The sequence below is a fragment of the Mytilus californianus genome, unplaced genomic scaffold (assembly GCF_021869535.1).
Source record: "Mytilus californianus isolate M0D057914Y unplaced genomic scaffold, xbMytCali1.0.p SCAF_11, whole genome shotgun sequence".
In the NCBI taxonomy this organism is placed as follows: domain Eukaryota; kingdom Metazoa; phylum Mollusca; class Bivalvia; order Mytilida; family Mytilidae; genus Mytilus; species Mytilus californianus.
Genome location: NW_026262593.1, coordinates 37856721 through 37878985, shown reverse-complemented (window position 1 = coordinate 37878985; position 22265 = coordinate 37856721). Strand labels below are relative to the sequence as shown.

Here is a 22265-nt window from a genome sequence, read left to right as displayed (position 1 = left end):
TAAAAAGATCCATAATTCGAATAATAAATCTTCAAAGTTAAAGTGTATGACATTATATATATATTCCAGAATAGATTAAGATAAGGAGGTTTATCGCTATTTTACGAAATTTTCCTTTGATCTTACTGACTGATAATTTTCTTTCGAGTGATATGAAAAATTATCACTAGAAACTGAGGGAGCATGTGCTGTTGTTAATGAAATTAACAATGTCATTATAGGTAAAATAGCGATAAACAGATTATCATTGGTCATCTCAACTCGTTTGCTTTCCTCACTTTTGCCATACTTGTGTAAATGCTCTTTTGTTCCGACGTTGGAAAGTTCCGGGCGGAAAGAACTAACTAGCCGAAAAGTTCCGGAGGAACTTATTAACTAGTTACTTTGTTCTTCCTCTGGTTTAAAAGTTCCACCGGAACAAAGTGACTAGTAGAAAAGTTCCAACGGAACATATCAACTAGTTAGAAAGTTCCTTTTTGCCAAATTAGTCCAAACCGGAACTAACAAACTAGCCCAAAAGTTCCAACGGAAATTATCAACCAGGCGGAAAGTTCCATTTGGAGAATTGATGCAAAGTAAAAGCGCAACATATTATATTTGAACCTTTCAAAGGGAAACCAAGATACTGATTACAAAAGTCAAAAGGAACTTATCAACATGCCACAAAGTTCCTCTTTGGCAAATAAGTCAAAACCGGAACTAACAAACTAGCTCAAAAGTTCTAAACGGAACTTATCAACCAGTCACAAAGTTCCATTTGGAGAATTGATGCAAAGAACCACATGAGGAGGGGGGTATTCTTCCCTCTCTTGAGGGTACTATGAATACTAAATTTGCATGATAATGCAACTTATTCCGTTTTATGTGAGCTATGAAATACAACTTAAATTTTGCATATTTGTCCCCAAAGAAACCCCTTTCAGTGCGTTGGGTATTCTTGTAAATTAATGATTTGCTCTTATATATACTGATACTCATTCTTCCTCCTCTTTCTACAAAAAGGACGAAATATGGTATATTCGGAACGATGTAACTAGTTGTTCTGTTCCGCCAGAACAAATTCAACTAGCTACATTGTTCCGGGACTTTTCAACTAGCTACTTTTTTCCGGAACTTTTCGACTGCACTCGGAATAAAACAACTAGTTGGAAAGTTCCATCGGAACGAAATAACTAGTTGAAAAGTTCCCCCGGAGCAAAGTAACTGACGGAACATAGTGGCTGTTACACTTGCTCAAGCGAGAAAATCAATCTCGTTGAGATGATCAACAATAACCTATACTTTAATCTATGCTGTTTTAAACTTTCCGTAATTCTTTATAAAGAACACCCTTTTTTTCAAATATTGCTAGGTTTCAGTCATTTGTACCTCAATGACAGTTACATATGTTATGACTACCAATTTGCTAACACAAATAACTTATTGCAATTGCAATTTAAATTCATCAATTCAAACTGATTCAAAAGGTAAAATTACTGTGAATTATATATATAGAATTTTATATATATAAGTACGTCTGAACCAGTGACAACTCTACAACAGATTTATCCTTTGGATCACCAGCAGTGATGGTGATACATGGCTGTGTACATTCTGTTTATACAACTCGTCTAAACATCAGCCCAACAATGTTAGATCTGTAAATTTGCTTTCGCAAATTTTTTGCTCTTCCCTCGCCGGGATTCGAACTCAGGCTACTGAGATATGGTGACACCAAATTGCCTGCACTGTATATGACGGGCTAGACCACACGACCATATATATTATCTTCCTTTAATATCAATAGATAAGTAATTACTATAGAAATATTCAAATTATAAGTTTTCAATAACACATGATTTAAAAACTTAGTGAAAGTTATATATTTTTTTTCTCTCTGTATAGCTCTACAGCAGTGGCAGTTGAGTAGTATGACCTGTGGTAAAACCTCAATGTTGGAGATTGATAATGAAGATAGAACAAAGACTGTTGAGGTATTATTTTTATGAATGTATGTGTATTTTATAGATTATCTTTGATCATCTCAACGAGATTGATTTTCCTGCTTGAGCCGGTACTGCGAAAGTGAGAAAAGCAATCAAGTTGAGATGCCCAATGATAATCTGTTTATCGCTATTTTACCTATGACGACATTGTTAATTTTATTGATAACTGGCACGTGCACCCTCAGTTTCTAGAGATAATTTTTCATATCACTCTACTGTGCTAAGAAAGAAAATTATCAGTCAGTAAGATCAAAGGAAAATTTCGTAAAATTGCGATAAATTTATAATACATGTACCAGCAATTGTTTAAAAGCTATCATTAATTTACCTCCTTAAGCTGCTGGTTAGTTTTTTGGTTTTGATCATCTGTTTGTTTGTCTATTCATTCATCCTTCTGTCCCACTTTTGTATCTGCAACTGCTCCTGAATAAGTTGACAGAATTTTGTGACTTTTGGACCTCCTCTTTTGCAATCATTGGCATTTATCTATTTGTTGGTGTAATCTTTTTTTAAATCTTCTCCTTTGAAACTACTTTGCCAATTAAAAATAACACAAAACTTTACCTGAATTTTCCATGGGTCTATCTAGGACAAAAATAATATCCAGGGATTCAATCCATCAGCAAACATGGCCGCTATTGCCATAATTAGAACATAGGTGTAAAATGCAGGCCAAAAGCTTCCAAATTTTGATGATGGATGCCTCATGAAATCTTAAATATTGATTTTGATTATCCAATGGCCAATAAGCATGACTGCCACCTTAACTAGCAGTATAAATCTAAGAATAAGATTGCCAATGAGATATTTCTACCAGAAACCAAATGGCAGCTAAGGTTTAAGCAACTATAGGTCAACTTAAGGCCTTCACAGTAAGTAAAAACCTTGTAGTAAATTACATATCTGTTATCCTTGGATAATTTCTGATCTTGATATAACCCCTACAGTGATAGAACCCCCCTTTTTTTCGGAGGATCAATGCATTTGAATGGGGACATATAGTTGGAACCAAGGATCCGGAAATTTTCCCAAGTCATTTCGGTCATTTTTTTTTGTGATGTAATAATATTGTGATGCACAATAATGCATTTTTCTGAGGGTGACAAGTCTTGCACATGGACAAGTAAAGTCCTTTTTTGTGAAGTATTGGGTCAAACAAGTGTAACTGTACCCTGATCTAATAGTAACAGTGATGTCTCTGAGTTAGAAACTACACGAGGAGACGTTTTGTTGTTGTGTATTGCATCACTGAGGTCGTATGCATAACCCTTTAAATTTGCATAAATTAAAAGAGGAATAATTACGGCATGTTTCATCATTTTGAAATAAAGTTATGTAAACCAATTAATAAACTGTGTTGAGTTTCTTATTGCATGTACAAGATATTGTTTGTATTGTTCAAATTGCTGCTGTTTGGATGAGTGTAAGTGATTACCTAATACACAACAAGATAATGTGTATTCACCTGGTTTACAATAAGAGGATCAAAAAGGGGAAACTATGATTCAACTTTTCTTTGAATAAATAACTCAAGTCTGGTATAGTGATAACAATTGAATTTAATAATAAAATTCATGATTTTAAATAAATAAATAATTTATCTGAACAGAAGTTTGTACACAATTACAACAGTTCAATGAAAAACAATTGCATTGTAATACAGTCCAGAGAGAATGTATGGCTTCACTTGGGTAAAAATCGGAAGTTTAGCCAGGAAAACAAAAGAAAGGATAACGCCCATTACATTCTGTGAGTAAGATGGTTTCAAAAAATCGGAAGTGCAAAAAAAACAAAAAGAAATCAAGATTGTTCATTCGCTGAGTATATTTCTTAAATAGGCTGTATGGCTTCAAATCTAAATTACGTTATTTAGTTTTAATTCCTTTTTTAATCCTTTTTTTTTAATTCTGCATTCCTATAAATTATACGCTTTACCACTTTTGTAAATCTATTAATATCTTTATCTGCCATTTCCTACCGAAAAGTTAACAGTAAAATCGATCTTTCAAATAAGATCATCAATTAACCCATGTTGATCCCCATTTTCCATGCGCAAACTCAGTAAACATAAATCTATATTTAACAAACATTGACCAAATCAGCTGATCGATTATAAATGGATTATGTTTTATTTGGATAAAAATGGACAGATTCTCGAGTCAACAGTGTTATTTGTCTTCTTTAATGAATAAAATAATATCTTTTTGGGAAAATCTAGGTCAGAATGGTTAAAACGTTAAATTTGATGCACAGCAAGTCGCCATATTGTTTTTATTGCTTAACAGGTGTTTACAGGTGAGATTTGTGTACATGGCCTTTATGGCTTTAATCAAGACAATAACGACACCCAAGCCGAATTCAAACTTCCTGGACATTGATTACTATCCTCAAGTGGTGATAATTACTATGTAAACAAACCTAGTGGCTTGAACCCAGACTTACCCCACGCTGTGACTCGACAGAGTCCTGTACATTGTTTTCACTTACATTATAGAATAAACAACAGACTAATGATAAATATTATTAAATCACTAACACAAATCAATAAAATTTTTATTTTGTCTCAAACAAATCTATTTTTCTTGATGACCTGAAAACAAAAATAAGTTCAAAATGGCGACCGATAAAACCCTGATCTCAATGAAATGACCGAAATTATTTCTGTAAAAAAAAAAAAAAAGACCTAAATCCCAATAAATCATTTCGGTCTTTTCAGTTTCCAAATCGGTCATGTCTGGCATATATGACCGTTTCCGGACCCTTGGTTGGAACCCCCCTTTATCCTGGGTTGGGAACATCCCCTTTTGAAACTGGCTGGATCCACCCCTGCCTTGTCAAACTTAACTAGACTGTCATTATTTGTAAGAATAAGATGTGGTGAAGAAAATTCAAGAAAAAAAAAACTAATTGCTCTGAGACTTTGATACATGATTTTGAATAATTTATTAACACAAATGTGTCTCGATTCATTATAATATTGATTTTATTACTACAAGTACCATCTACGGGTCTCTGCCACCCTTTCACACTGCAACACTTCTGACCATATGCATTCTTCTTCCTCTGTCAAAAACTTTCTGTACATATAAATCAACTTCCATGTTTTAAAGGATGATTTGATGTTTGGTCTATGGAACTTTATGATATTTATAGATTATCGTTGATCATCTTAACAAGATTGATTTTCTCGCTTGAGCCGTTACGACGAAAGTGAGAAAAGCAATCTAGTTGAGATGACCAATGATAATCTGTTTATCGCTATTTTACATACCTATGACGATTTGTTAATTTCATTGACAACGGGCACATGCGCCCTTAGTTTCTAGCGATAATTTTTCATATCACTTTACTGTGCTGAGAAAGGAAATTATCAGTCATGCAGTAAGATCAAAGGAAAACTTTGTAAAATAGCGATAATAAGTTATACTGTTAAAGTTAATTTCATATCTGCAGGGAAGTCACTTACTGTTTACAATTCTTAATTATAACGACTGAGTTTGGAATATTTTGTAAATGTTTAAAATGATTGTCTGTATACTTTTGCTGCTTATTACTGTGTTCAGATTGCATACATGAAAGATGAGTAATATAAGCGAATCTAATTGTTGTTTTTTACTTAAAAACAGTCTATCCAAAAACTATAGCAATTGATACTTGCAATATATTTTAAAGGTTTGCAAAACATGGACAGGTGACGTAATCAACAACAACATAAGTGAAGGAAATATGTCCTATTTCTCAGAAGAGACACAATTTGCTGTGTTTATTGTATCAAATAAAGTGTATAATTCTCCACCAATACTCCTCAGTGACAGATTAATTACCATGGATGAAGATGAAGGTATTTAAGATTTATCAGTAAAATGTCATACACAAAAGGATATCAGAAATATTTATTCAAGCAGATTCAGAAAAATTGTATTTTTATGGATAAGTTTAAACTCTAAATACTAAAGAAATAAGGGATTTAAAGGCAATTAGAAACAATCTATTTAAATTAGAGATATGAAAGGTTGTCTAGAGGTACTTTTTATTAATGTTTTTGTAAGTGTCCTGTTAATATAAAATTTGATTCACAGTTTGGTGCATGGTACATTATTAAACAGTTTGAGTTTATAAGAGATATATATATGATTATGTCACCTACTCAATAATGTTTTGTGCTGCCCATCTGTCTGTCAAAAAAGTTTGTCAGTTCAAATTCTCCTTCAGTTTGACCTTTAAAATAGTATTATTTGATAGCATGGTACATTTGTACTTACTTTATGGTGTTGTAATCTTCCTATAGCTATTTCAGTTTTAAAAGTGATGATTTTGCAGATTTCCCACACAAAAAGTAGATTTTCACATCTTTATACAAATATGGATTTTGTAAAAACAAATCATCAAAAGGTTGTACTGAAATGAAAAGCATTTGTCCATCAATTGTTTAATTTGTAATTTTAAGTTTTCAGCTTACCTGACCCAAAGTGTCAAGTGAACTGTTGTAATCATTTGGTCTGTTAACTTTTGCAAAAGTCTTCTTTGAAATGACTGGGCCAACTAGAATCAAACTTGACCACAGTCATCATTGAGTATCTAGGATTGTCAGCTCTCTTACTGAAGGTCATTGATTCTCTCTTGACACTCAGGCTCTCCCAACCAATAAAAACTGAATGCTGCGAAAGAGCCCAATAATGTTGAATTTCCGTGAAACACCAATCAATCAATCATATTAATCCCGCTATGCAAATAGCACTAGTTATAAATGTAATTCTTTATAGAAGGAAAAGGAATATTTCCTTGTGAAAAGCAAATATTTATTTTTTCTGTTTTCAAAAAGTCTTATTCATATTACTGCATTAATTTATTTTGTGGTAAAAGCTTTGAAATGATAAGTGTAAATAAGTATATTTTTATATGTTATTTGTAAGGAACATTACAATACCAGTTGGAGGCATTTGATGAAGAAGGTGATGTAATCAAATTCAGTCTGGCAAATCAGACAAACAATCTTAGTAGTATTGAACCACTGCCATTAGAAGATGGTCTGTAAGTAACAATAGTTAAATCTCATTTTTTAAGGCAAGGCTTTTATTGTCATTGTGTTCCAGCCATTTTTAGTATACATTAATATATTTTTGGAGTAGCCTTGGCTCCTGGCCAAAACTTTTTGTCTATTCAAAAGCTTTTTTATGGTCCCGCAACAAAGTTGTTGGGGCCATATTGTTTTACCCTTGCCTGTCATTCCATCTTTCTGCAAAAAACCATATTATACACAATTTTTTTCTAAATGCCTTCGGATATTGGGCTGATTTTTGGTATGTGAGTTAACCAGGTGGTGTTACATATGAAGTTTTAGTTTCATTCAGCTTTGCTAATTTTTGCTGAAATTACGGGCTTTAGAAAATTGTTGAAAATCACAGTTATCCTCGTGTGATGTGTTTTCGTACTAATAAAAATTTTCACTGTTGAGTTTTTATTCACGTGTGAACTCAAATTTTAAAAGCATGTTCTGTCGAATGTTTTTAGGTATCCAGATTTTTTTGTCAAGGCTTACTACAATTTTTTACTGTTTCTGATTATTTTGCGATTTTCGTATGTCAAAAAACGGCGTCATATGTTTTCGTATGAAGTAAAAACTGGGTCAGTACACAGACAGGAAATGACTATAAAATCCGGAAATGAGTATTTTCTAAAGTCGTGGTTGAATCATAAAAAAAAAGTTGTTTAATTCCGTTCAGTACTAAAACTTAACTAGAAAATAGTTTTTGGTTGATGTTTCATGTGTTGAAATTGTAACATTGTGATTTTTTTTCAGATTGGCACTTGGTTTCTACAAAAGACATTTTTATTATGCCCCCGCCGTAGTGGAGGGGGCATGAAGTTTTACCCTTGTCCGTCTGTACGTACGTCCGAACGTCCGAACGTCCCGAAATTGGTTTCCGTTCTCTAACTTGAGTTTGCCTCAACCAAATGTTATGAAACTTATACACAATGCTTATTACCACAAAACACAGATCAAGTTTGAATTTTGGTGGTGTCACTTTAACCGATCTAGAGTTATGCCCCTTTATAAAAGGAAAAATTGCAAAATTTTTATTTTCTTCTAAATATCAAGTTTATATAATATATTTTTAAAATTGGAGTTATCTTCCTTTGACCATGATTATAGTTGAATCAACTACAATCAATGCTTTATACAATGCAATGTTTAATTTTGACTTCCACTGATAAAACACAGATCAAGTTCTCTAACTTGAGTTTGCCTCAACCAAATGTTATGAAACTTATACACAATGCTTATTACTACATAATACAGATTGAGTACGAAATTAGGTGGCAACACTTTTACCATTCTAGAGTTATGTCCCTTTATAAACATAAAAATTGCTGAATTTTTTAGTTTGTCTCAACCAAATGTTGTAAAACTTATACACAACCGTTCTAGAGTTATGCATGTTTACAAATAGAAAAATTGCTGAATTTTTAGTTTCTGTTCTCTACTTAAGTTAGCCTCAACCAAATGTTATGAGACTTTCACACAATGCTTATTACCACAAAACTCAGATCAAGTTCAAATTTGGGTAGCGTCACTTTTACCGTTCTTCAGTTATGTCCCTTTATAACTATATGATATGCAAGCGGGGCATTATCTGTGTCCACATGTGGACACTATCCACATTTATTTTTTTTTAATTTAAAATGCAGTTTTCAAACTTTGTGATTAAATGCAAAAAGCTAAGACTGTTTTCATCTTTATGTATTAAGGATGTATAAAAAGAATTGTCAATAGAATACTGAATGAATGGAGCTTGAACAACCATTTTATATAAGAACCCTGTTAATTTTAACTCCCTGGTTTGTAATAAAAACGACCAAAAAACACATGACAGTCGAAATGTCTTGAAGATCCGGTGTCTGACAAGCAAACAACATAGCTGTACTTCATGTAACCCTTCAGAGTTTTTTTGGTGTTCCAAATATAGAAACCGAAAAACACGTCACAATATTTGTGTGTTCAATCGAAACTGAGGAAATATGGATGATACGAAAACATATGACACGACGATATATGGACTTTTTTTCTATACGCCTTCAGATTTTCACCAATTTTTTATATATGAGCTTGAGTCTACCATGATGAGATACAAATCAAGTTTCAGTTTCATTCCACTATGTTGATTTTCATGTCATTTCAACAGTCATCAGGTTAGATCTGTAGTAAATCCACCTCCTGTTTGCTGAAAGTTTAAAATTTAACAACTCATTCATCAAGGAAATGTTTCATCAAACTATTATTGGTCTTGAGAGCTGGATACTATCCATCAATGTTTGTGTCAATATGTGTTGTTGAAATTGCAGATTTTTCAACTTTTTGAGATGGGCCATTGGTGTTGTTCCAACACATTCTTTAGAGGTTATGTTATATGAAATTATACACATATCTAGATCAATTAAATACAAAATTGTGTGAAATTTTGACATGAAAACACAGCTTTCATAATGAAATGAATTGCTTGAACAGAGAATGTGAGGTTTAAGTAAAGTGGGTTTTTTTCTGTATTAATTTGCTTTAGTTCTGGTTGCAGTGATGTAATAATAAAAACAAAATTGTGATTTACCTTTATGCAAGAGAGAATTGAGTACTTATATTCAGTTCAGACCTATTGCAAATATAGTAAACCTGTAAAGGAAGTAAATAGATGTTGCACATAACATGAAAAGTCTTTTATGTACAGAGCTCGGGCATTTACAACCATTTAGACAAAATCTACAAAAATTTAAAAACAAAAATATTCAATTCAATCCTAAAATTTTATCTTGCCTCTATGATGAAGGATATGACAGCAAGACAAAGTTTTACCTTCGCCCGTATGTCCCCAAATTCATTTCTGTTTTTTATCTTTAGTTTGCCTCAACTAAATGTTATTAAACTAATAAATTTTATTTTATAGACTATTGTATACTCCATGCACAGATTGTTCAGGCGTTGAAACCTTAACAATCATCCTAACGGAAGTACAGACCAATGAAGATATACCTCCAGCCAGCGGTGAAGCAATGCTTATCATTACCATTTTAGATTATAATGACCCACCAGAAATATTCCTAACCCAGTATGGTCAATATATTTTATCATCTGATCCAACAGAACCAGTTTTGGTAAGAAAAAAATACATATAATTTCAAAGTGTTCGGTATGATAATCAATTTACTGAATTTTACTGTAAATTGACTAAACGACTAAAAGTGACTTAACAATTGATTGTTCAGACTTTTTCATATGATGATAAGATCAAAATGATTGTTTAATTAAGACCAAAATTCATTTAGTACTGTTAATATATAATTGAGAAATATGAAAAAAGGTCTTTAAGATAAAAGATATTTGTCAGCAACCAACATGGCTAAATGACAAAAAAAAAACCAAATAACTTCAACCGGTCAACAAATTGACTTCAATATTTACGTTATTGTAACCACCATTTAATTCTGGTATCGATGATGAATTTATTTGCAAAATTAAAACTATGGCCCACTGCAGTGTTGTTCTATACATTGTGTAAATATGTCTTTTGATTGAGTTGAGCCATTTCAATTGATATTGTATAGTGTGTCTTTCTGTGCTGTGATGTTACACTATTGTTTCAGATAAGGGTGAAGGTTGGTACCTATTAAAACATTTAAACCCCGCTGCATTTGTTTGCACCTGTCCTAAGTCAGAATCTGATATTTAGTATTAGTCGTTTGTTAATGTGGTTCATAAGTGTTTCTCGTCTTTTATATAGATTAGTCCATTGGTTTTCCCATTTGAATGGTTTTACACAAATCATTTTCTGGGCCCTTTATAACTTGCTGTTCGGTGTGCACCAAGGCTCCGTGTTGAAGACCGTACTTTGACCTTTAATGGTTTACTTTTTCAAATTGTGACTTGGATGGAGAGTTATCTCATTGGCACTCATACTACATCTTCTTGTATCTATAGCATGTACCAGTATTACTTGCACAATGTTTGATATCAAGTGGGGTTTACATTTCTACTTTGACCAACATCACTTGCAACTCTTTTCATGGAAAATATTAAGGATTAAATGTAAATTTTTTTAGGTTTACTTAGAACAGAGAAACACATTTAACAAGGGGAAATGGACACAGGATTTCACTGCAGAAATAGGAGCATTTGATGTTGAACAAAACAATCTACATATAGAAGTATATGAACCAAGTTATGGTACAGTTCTTTTCTTGGATGAAAAAACAACAATTCCTGATATAAATTATTGTGAGACAACATTAAATGTAAGCATTTTAAAGCTATATGAAAGCTAGTGGCTTGGGTATAGGAACTTTCCCTTTTTCCTGTATATGTGTCTACCTGAATGTTAAAGTTTTGTATTTGAGAACAGTTTTTGAAACATGAATAATAAGTACAACAAAAATGAACTTCATTTAAGTCACCATTGATTGTTGGTATTAAATGCCAATTGTGCCTGCTAGTTTTATTAGTGGAGGAAGCTGGAGTGCCAGGAGAGAACTATCGACCCCAAGCAGGAAAACAGACAATCCAAGTCAATTGCACCTGCCATGTACAGGGTTCAAACTCACAACATCAGTGTTGACAGGCTAAGGATACAGTGGAGGGATTATTTTGACCACACAGCCAAGTGCACTGAGGCCCCTAGATGTGTTCAATGTTTTGAAAAAATTAAAAGAGGGACCATAATTTTGATGGAGTATAAATGCTTAAATCTCACTAATGGTTCTTACTTTACTTGATGTCCAGTAGCAAATATGTCATTCATAATCACAGGATGAAAACAAACAAAATAAGAAACCAATTAGGTAGGTTCTTGAAATCATATAAACCAGTAAAGATTAAAAAAACAAAAACATAATTTTGTGAGTCATTTTTAGTCTACTGATGATGTTCATTTTTTTATATCAAGGTAACTACTGATTCCTGTGTTATTTTACCGCATACTAAAGATAGCATGTCATGGATTTATACCACATTGACCTACAAACAGGCCATGAATGTATCTGGATATGATGTAGCTAAATTGTATGTCTCAGATCCTATGAATACTTCATCAGCTGTTGTGACAATACAGTTTGTTTTAATGAAACTCCCTTGTCAGAATGATGGGTCTTGCCAAGGTAAGTTGAATAAATAGCTCAATTTTAGGTATATTGCATTAGCTCAGAACTTCAGTAGTGACAGTGACTTGACTTCTGGTGTTTCAAATCTAACAGGGTTGGAAGAACTGTAAACCAACTTATTTTTGCGAGCCATTTATTTTAGGACCTTTGCATCAAGAAAATTTTAGAATCGCAAAATGTATTAAAAGGATTAAACACAAAATGAAGTCAGCAAAAAATAGTTGGTTAACAGCATTGCTTTCTTTTTTAATTGCACAATTTACACTGATACCTTGACTGCATGACCTCATAACAGGTTGGTATCTTTAATTTAAAACAGTTTGTTAAAATATCTGACCAGTTGTACAGTTTGATTTGATTAAACAAATTAAAATCGAGAACTCTAAGATAGTCGAACCTTTTACGAAATCTGATCTCATTTTATCCGAAAAATTAGCCATAGTTTGAATTATCAATTTATCAATAAATGATTAGTTTTATCAGAACAGAGGTTTTCAGTCAGATGATAGGTCAAACTGGGAAAGTGGATTAAATTTGACCATTAACTTTATAATATATGAGTGATTTTATCAGAACAGAGGTTTTCAGTCAGATAATGGGTCAAACTATGAAAGTGGGTGAAATTAGTTTAAGTGGAAATCTGTTCAAATCATTTAATTTGCTAAAAATGCAACTAAGAACAACTAGTTCTAGAAAAATGTCACACATGATATAACCTGTTCAACCTCCACAATTTAACAACCTCAGAAGTACGATAATTGGGTCAGAATTATTATTGGAATGCAATAAGTAGAGACACTACCAGTTAATGAAAATAACGCTTGATTGATTTTGTATGTCTAAAGCACCTATTGCCAGTTACCTTTATCAGGATTGCTTAAAGTCTAGGATGTATAAAAATTAACAGATGAAGCTCTATTTTGACCAAAAAAAGACCCATAAAAAGATAATACCCAAATTCATGCAAGGTGGCAAGTAGTCCAAATAATTATGACGTTTTGAAAGGCTATTTTATATTTTGCTTTGACACTTTCCTCCTGCAGGAAGGGGTCAAAGCAAAAAGTTAAAATGACTTTCAAGATGTCATAATTATTTGGACTAGGTAGCAACATCAGTTTTATTAATTTGTGTGTAATTACACTGGTAGAAATAATGAAGACATATATTTAGTGAATACGACAAAACAGTTAAATTTGGAGGTACCCCGTAACTCTTTCAGTACCTCAAAACTAGAAAATATATATATACTTAATTAGTAAAACATTGATGATCCAAATGGATTTAATCATATGAAAGTAAATTCAAACATTTGTACAAACTGGCTGAGCAGTGTCATTCAGTTTGCTTTTTTTTTTTTAATATTCATTATTGACTAGTATATCTCATGGTTCTTATTATTTCAGCAAAGAATGGCAGTAACTACCCCTGCACCAGTACCTATAGAGCAGACAGTTTTGACTTGTATTATGACTGTGCCTGTTTACCTGGCTGGACAGGTGTTTACTGTGAAGAGAACATTGATGAATGCCTAAGTTCACCATGTCAGGAACCATATGAATGTAATGATGGTGTTAACATGTATGACTGTAGATGTCCACCAGATGAGCCTAATTGTGATTTTCAAATTTGGACTATCCCAGTGATAGTTCTGGGATTTCTTTTGATAGTAGCCATTATGGTAGCTTGTTTGAAGAAAAGGTGAATCTATAAATTCTGTAAATTTGTCTCAACAACATTTCCTATTACTGTGCTGTAAATATTTGATTTGAAGCAAAATCTTCCTATGAGGTTGTAGTGTGGAATAAAGGTTTAATGTGCATTTCCTATTTCAATATGCACGTCAATTATAATTAGATCCCTTTCTAATACATTAACATTCCCTTCCTCCTTGCCTCTAATGTGACCTATAGATTAAGACTTATCACTGGCCATGGGTTTGTACTTGAGCAACACTACAAGTGCTACGTATACATGTGTAGCAGATTCTGCTTACCCTGAAATCACCCCAGGTCTTTAGTTTTCTATGTTGTGTTCTTTTTTGTCTCGCCTTGACTGAGTCAAAAAGCGAGTCATAGGTATGCTGTTGTCGGTGGCGGCGACAGCGCCGGCGTCAACAAAAATTAATGTATTAGTTTGTGATTAGGTCTAATTCATGGTGAACCACTAGTGGTAGGTCAATGATATTTGGTATGCAGTTGTATTAGCATTGGCACATCTCATTACCATGGAGATTATTTGGCCCCATGCCCCCTCAGTCAAGGTCTATTGACTTTGAAACTTTGCCTAGTTTACATGTATTAGTTTGCGATTAGGTCAGTTTATGGGAAACCACTAGTGGTAGGTCAATGATATTTGGTATGCAGTTGTATGAGCATTGGCATATCTCATTACCATGGAGATTATTTGTCCCCGCCCCCTCATTCATGGTCTATTGACTTCGAAACTTTTGCTAAGTTTTCATGTATTTGTTTGTGATTAGGTCAAATTAAGGAGAACTGTTAGTAGTAGGTCAATGATAATTGGTATGCAGTTGTATAAGCATTAGCACATCTCATTTCCATGGAGAATATTTGGTCTTTACCCCTCAGTCATGTTCTATAGACTTTGAAACTTTTGCTAAGTTTACTTGTATTAGTTTGTGATTAGGTAAGTTTAAGATGAACCACTAATGTTAAGTTAATGATATTCAGTATGCAAATGTATTGGCATTTGCAAGTTTCATTTCCATGGAGATTATATAACCCCACCCTCTAATTATGGTTTATTGACTTTGAAACTTTTACATAGTTTACAAGTTAATGTTTGTGTTTAGGTTTGTTTAAAGGGAATGACTTATGAAAAGTCAATGGTATTTGGTTTGCAGTTGTATTAGCATTGGCACATCTCATTTCCATGGAGATTGTTTAGCCCTGTACCTTCAGTCATGGTTCATTGACTTTGAATATTTGCATAACTTACATGTAAAAGTATTGCTATTTTAATTTCAACATTTGCATTATCAAAATAACAAATAGGCGAGACAGATCTCTGTGTTAATTTAGATTTTGCCATGGTATTGTCAGTTTGTTTTAAACTAGCCTCTCTATTATGTAACACATCATACTATATGAAAAGGTCCTCTTCAAATCGATGCTTATTTAATTCTATCGTACAAAAGCATGTCTAATGGACATTTTACTTTTATGTATGGATGTTTTTGGTTAGAAATCCTCTTTTAATATTTATAATATTACAGAGGCAGACAATTGATGGCATTGATGGCACATAGTCCCCTTGAAAACCTATTGAAATCACCATGTCATCCTTTTTTCTGGAACTCTGTGGCCTTAAATTAAATCACACTTGGAGAAATTATCTGTGGTTCTCTACAAATAATCATTATTTAGTTCTGATCAGGCCTAAAACATGGCAACCAGAGGCAATATTTTAACCTGATTACAAGTTTCAAAAAATAATTTTCTCTACATGGCCAAATTTTTTGAAATTTTGTAGGATAATTTAAATTTGCTCAAGAAGGGGACGACGATGTCTATTGATTTTGAGGCTTAAAAGTTAAAAAATATATATTCCTTGACTCCTGATGGAAAAAAGGTTTCTGAATGGTAACTTGAGTTTTATTTGCCTTATTGGAATGAATTTACTTAAATGAAAGATATAAGGAAGGGGGAGTTTTATTTTGAGGACAATAGATCAAAGTTAAATGTCACTGAAAAAAATATGTTAAATATTAGGCAGGAGGATTTTGAAAATGAATAACTTGGCCTGAGAAAAATTGGAAACCTATATCTTTGCACAAGACGGGATGATAATGAATATTCTGCAACACAAAATGCAGGAAACAATTTACAAAAATGAAAATAATGTCCGTGCAGCCCAAACACAGAAAAATAATAATGAATATGCATATCAACAGATAATGTGAATGATCAGTAAAAAAAACCTCCCTGCCAACACCCTCAACCCCCATCATATGGCTTGGCATATGGCCATTAATTCCCTTAATGGCAATATGCATTGACAACAGGCAAGTTTGAGAGTTGTTAATCACTAAGAGGAGTTAACTATTATAGTTTGTAACACTTTATACAGGTCAAAAATAAGCAATGATAGTGCATGTTTTATTTTGTCCCTCTTGAGGGGTTGACACAGGGTATTCATTTCTTATTTTGTAGTATTTTCCCTTTTCCCACTTACTCCCTATATCCCACAACCGAAAAGCATGTCATTCCCTCCCTCTTAGCTGTAGCCTACTTGTATTTTAAAAGCTTGAATTCACAACAGACCATATATGAATGGATTTTTTAAAATTTTCTCTCATATATTAAAATGTGAGGTAGACAGCATATGTTTGCAGTGCCAATATTGCACTTGTTATTGGAGTTAATGCCCTTTGGAAATATAAATCAAATGGTATATTTGCTTTGTTAGCACATTGTGTCTACATTTCTTGTCTGGTTTTTATGAAAAAGTTTGATTGGATAGATGTTATATATGCATGGACAGGTTTTTTTATTTATTTTTGATTTGATTTGATTTTATACATTTATTTTTCTTTTTTCTATTAGATTTCAAAAGAAGAAAGACCAAGTTGACCCTTTGATTCAGGTAGAACATAAAGCTGTTACATCTGTTAATTTTTTTTATAATAGCACTGTATACCTAGTATAAATGCAATGAGACAACTATCTACCAAAGATATACGGCATGTGGCAAACAACAACCTTTAGACTACAGGTTCTTGGTTTGAGACAGGCACACTTGGGACAATGTTGTTACAACATACTACAATAGTAAACAAACTTAAAATAATTTGCTATTGATAAGGGCTTTGTTTCTCAAATTGGTACTAAGCACCAAAAAAATACACATTTTACAAAATGACACAAATTATCCATACAAGAGATCTCACCTACAGTTCACATACCATTCATAACAAAATATATAACTATTAGACCAAGTTAAATATCAGTCATTATGCCTCTAACTGATTTTGTATAAAGTTACCATAATAGGCATTCTGGGAAATGTTTATGCTAAGAGTTATGCAGCATGATTCATTGACTTTAAATTTTATGCATAGTATTTTCATTTTGATTGCTTCATTTGCATTATACTATCAATGTCTTAAAAAAGGCAAGACATATCTCTGTTTTAACTGTTAAGCATATTCAAAATTGTCTTATGTGATCTTAAAGATGTAATCTTTTCTCTTTCAATTCAGATTATATTGACCGATAATTTTTTTTTTTTTAATATAAGATTTTGTTAGAATTTGTTCATATATACAGCTTTTTAGTCTTCCATTTTTCTCTCTCTGTCTTGAATCATTGAAAAGCAGATTACAATTAGTCACAAATTTTAAAGACTATTTTTTCTACTAATACAGACTATTTTTAGGTTGATTCAAAAACAATTTCAACACAGTCTTATAAGAAAGATTAAATTTATAATAGAATATGAACAATATTTTTTTCTTTCTTTCTAAATTGTATGCTCATTCCATTTTTGTCCCCCACTTGTGACACTGCTGAGGAAATGGTAATGGTCTCGGTTGGTCAATCTCTCCTAAAAGCATGAATAGTCTTAGACCAATTGACAAACAGTTAAAATTATTTGTCATTATTTATCATTTGACCATTATGTTTTCCAGTCTGTGCATCTGTTCATTCATCTGTTTGTTTGTCCGTCCATTCCTCCGTCTGTCCTGCTTCAGTAAAAGTTGTTGGTCAAGGTAGTTTTTGATGAAGTTGAAGTCCAATCAACTTGAAACTAAGTACTCATGTTCCTATGGTATGATCTTTCTAACTTAAATGCCAAATTAGAGTTTTCCCCAAATTTCATGGTCCACTGAACATAGAAAATGGTAGTGAGTGTAGGCGTACATGTACTATGGATGCATTCTTGTTTTGGAATGTTGTAATAGTGTTACCTTATGAATGAAATATTGTGACATATCATTTAATTCATTCCACATGTATACAGCCCTGCGGACATTTCGCTATGGTGTAGTAATCTATGGATTTATAGAATAGAATTGTAAGAGCTACCTTCTCATATTTTATTTCAATATTCTATGAGTTTTTGTCTTTGAGACATAGATATTACTATCCAGTTGCGGCAGCGTAGAATATTTGTTTAAATCTTAATATTTCAGAAGGTAGAAGACCTGGATGCTACATATCTTGTATGCAGATACCTTATAGATATAAGAAGATGTGGTATGAGTGCCAATGAGAAAACTCTCCATCCAAGTCATAATTTATAAAAGTAAAACAGAAAACCAATGGTCTAATCTATATAAAAAACGAGAAACACTTATGAACCACATCAACAAACGACAACTACTGAACTTCAGATTCCTGACTTAAGATAGGTGCAAACAATTGCAGCGGGTTTAAATGTTTTAGTACCTTATGTTTAGTAAATAAAGGCAACAGTAGTATACTGCTGTTCGAAACTCATAAATCGATAGAGATAAAAACAAATTCGGGTTACAAACTAAAACTGAGGGAAACACATCAAATATAACAGGAGAACAACAACACAACAAAAATACAACATTAAAATGTAACACACACAGAAACGAACTATAATATAACAATGGCCATTTTCCTATCTTGGTACAGGACATTTTAAGAAAAAAATGGTGGGTTGAACCAGGGCTTCCAAAATTATTTTTAGCCAGCCGGACATTTTATATATTAACCCGATTTTAATCCCTTAAGACTAAATAAACAAAAGGCAATTATGGTATTTAGTTGCTGAGTTGGCCATCCCAATGATTGACATTAAAAAAAAAAATGATATTAAACTTTCTTTGATTCAAATTCGAAGTTCTGACGTAAACTGTTAAATTGGCAGTGCATCATTCGAAGTGTGCAACATCAGCGTACTTATATCTGCCTTAGACTCTTTATTTGTGCAAAATAACGTTGTCAAAAACTTTACATTCGTTAAAATCTTAAACCGGATGTTTTCTTGACAATGGTAAAACATGGACCAGAGACGGATACATAAATTATGTGTACGTTTGCAAAGCATGTATGAGTGTACTTAGCTCTTTCTACGTTATTTCTTCAAGAAAATATTCGAAATAAACGTGAGATAAAGGTATCAATGACAATTTAAGCATTTTTTGAAGAAATTAGAATGCATAATTAAATTTCACACCTGCGCCCATGCGCACACGTGTACTAGTTCAAACAGAGACATGTCTCTGGTTCAAACAACGTGGTTATGACGATTTTTCATTTTCACCTTTTTAATTTTTTCATCAAATCATATTTGTAAAAGTATTTCTGATAATTTAAATCTTTTTGACTAAATTAATTAGATGCAAACCGCTGAAATGTAAGAAAATAACTTTGAATAGACCGATCAATGTCCGGTTCAAAATAGTTTACCTGTCACCTGAACAGGTAAATTTCAGCTGTTCGACAACTAATTAGCCTTGATTAAAATGAGAAGGTATTAAAGTAGGGGTTGTTTTGATAGTACTTAATGATCATGTCACTTTTATGACCGGAAATGTGTGGCTGTTAAAGGCAAAAGGTTGGGTCAAAAAGATCGCGAATTATGTTAAAATGACCGTCTCTTAAGAAAGCCTTGAAAACTAAAAATTAGATGACCGTTTCATGCTTTGCCCAGCTGGACTTTTACCGGATATTATATGACCGTTTTGGAAGCCTTGGGTTGAACCTGGTTTTGTGGCATGCCAAACCTCCCGCTTTAATGGCAACGTCAAACATAACACCAAAACAACAACATCACATGACAGGACCACAATACAAATAAATAGGAGAACATATAGGACAAGGAAACACATGAATAATAGCTAACAAAAGGTACTAGTCCACTATGCTCTATACTCTGTTGGTTTGTCTGTCTGCATGTCAGCACTGCTATGGTTTGTGATATTGATCTGTTGATCAACAAACATAATGATAAATGCATACAATAATTTATAAAATTTAAGAAATTTAAATCAAGGAAATCATATATGATAGGAAAAGCAAGCCTTGGAATAAATATAACTGCGAGATATATATACTCCACATGTAGGAGCTGCTGGAATGTTGCTACATAGAAATGGAAAAGTCACAATTAGACAGCTGATAAAATCTCTTTTGTCTTAAAGTTGTTCTCAAGCGACCCTCATTGTCATTTTCTAGACATATGTCAAGATATCAGGGTGACTTAACTGTATCTGCTGTATCTTTATTTTATGTTCATTGCTATTGGGATAGATGTGTTCAACATAGTCACCAAAGTTGCATTATTGAGTAATAGGACATCATTTGTTTAGAAGAAAGTTAAGTTAAAGGATAATGCTAGCTTCTTTTCATCCTTGTATGAGGGAAATACATGTTTGCAAGAAGAGGGACACAGTTTTTTCGCATGGGAATGTCCATATTTTAGTAACATTAATAAGCTATCAAGCCATGTATAAGTCATGTTTTTATCAAGTAACCAAATTTCAATTAACTTGTTTACTCAAGGCAGGCTCCCTGTGATGGCTCCCATCTCTATCTTTTAGTTAAGTTGACCAGTTGTAGAAAAAAATGGTATATCTATATTTTGTGAATGGTGTAAGTGCTTAATATAAATATACTCAAGCATTTGTACATTTGGGTTACAAAAATAATAAAAATTAGAGGATGAAAATGTTCCCGCATTAAATATTAATTTATTTTTATTGTTTAGAATATAACAGTTTGTCTACATTCCAAATTACCTCTAATATTATGAGTATATATTTCTTTTAAAACAGCAAAGTGATATGGAAGAGAACAATGCATCTTTTCTCCAACCTATTCGTAAAATTGAAGCTAAAAGGAAAACTGAAAAGTTAAAGCTTCAACATCAAGATCACACAAAGAGCCCTGATAGTGAACCAAAATCAACAACTGAAGCAGGAAGTATTTCATCAAATCCAGAGGTGAAAGCATTTCATTTAAAACCAATTAGAACAATTGCAAAACAGAAAAAAGTAAATTTGAATCAAAATAAGGGTACATCTGCACAAGCTATGTCATTTAGTAGATACGATATTGGCCAATACAAGAAGAAAAGAGACAATGATACTTGACAATTTTATGTGTGTGTGTTTTATTTTATACTCGATAGAAAACTTTTTAATTAATATATCATGTACATAATTTTAATTTTTTAAATCACATTTTGTTTTGCTACATTACGTTTTAATCTTAACTGGCACAAAGTTTTGTTATCATCAGTTTGCTTGTATCATCATTGTGGGTTAACTGTAAAACAACGTTTGTCATTGGCCAAAATGCTTGAAAAATCATGAAAATTTCAACAAAATGTATTCATCTTTAGCTTTTACGACTTTTCCACATAGTAACAATGTATACTTAATTGTAAAGATTATTTTTACCAAGATTCAAAAACTTTCAAACTCATGATATCCAGAGAACAACTCTTTTTTCAACAATAAAAAACAACAAAGACAGACATTGAGTTATTATTAGCATACATGTAATTGAACAACCAGTGTTTTTTAATGTTTCAACCAGTATTTCATAATGTATACTTATTCTCATATTAAAGCAAAATAATTGTAATCATTTATTATTAAACTCATTAGCATATAAATGTATTCTCTTTATATAGTTTTAAGTTTGCTAAAAATATATCTAAAAGATGAGGCAATATTATACACTATGAATAAAAAGAGATGTTGGGTATAGGTCAATGGGACAGCAATGTAAAAAAATCCCATATAGCACCTTTTTATGTCACTTGGCCTTTAATATGGATTGAGAGACAATATATAAAATACACACACAAAAGTCATCTGGCATTGTAATGATAATGAGGAGAAAGAGGAGGAGGAGGAGGAGCCGATCAGTCTTTGCCCTTACTCTTAATTTCCATGTGCTTATTGGAGAATTAGCAAATATTAAATTTTTATACGACCGCAAAGCGGTCGTATATTGGTATGACGTTGGCGTCGTTGTCGTCGTCCGAAGACACATTGGTTTTCGCACTCTAACTTTAATTTAAGTGAATGGATCTCTATGTAATTTTACCATAAGGTTCAATACCACAAAAGGAAGGTTGGGATTGATTTTGGGGGTTATGGTACCAACAGTTAAGGAATTAGGGGCCAAAAAG

General features: G+C 32.6%; 1 protein-coding gene across 1 annotated transcript in view; it reads left to right on the top strand.

Moving 5' to 3' along the window:
- The window catches only part of LOC127720029 (uncharacterized), a 73869-nt gene extending 52111 nt beyond the window's left edge, over positions 1–21758 (top strand). The window contains exons 39-47 of the mRNA XM_052226441.1: positions 1885–1973; positions 5658–5826; positions 6899–7016; positions 9923–10130; positions 11076–11267; positions 11915–12125; positions 13532–13826; positions 16694–16733; positions 20899–21758. Of these exons, the coding sequence (XP_052082401.1) occupies positions 1885–1973; positions 5658–5826; positions 6899–7016; positions 9923–10130; positions 11076–11267; positions 11915–12125; positions 13532–13826; positions 16694–16733; positions 20899–21216 (1640 nt within the window). The 3' untranslated portion in view covers positions 21217–21758. The remainder of the gene's footprint in view (positions 1–1884; positions 1974–5657; positions 5827–6898; positions 7017–9922; positions 10131–11075; positions 11268–11914; positions 12126–13531; positions 13827–16693; positions 16734–20898) is intronic.
- The last annotated feature ends 507 nt before the right edge of the window (positions 21759–22265 follow it).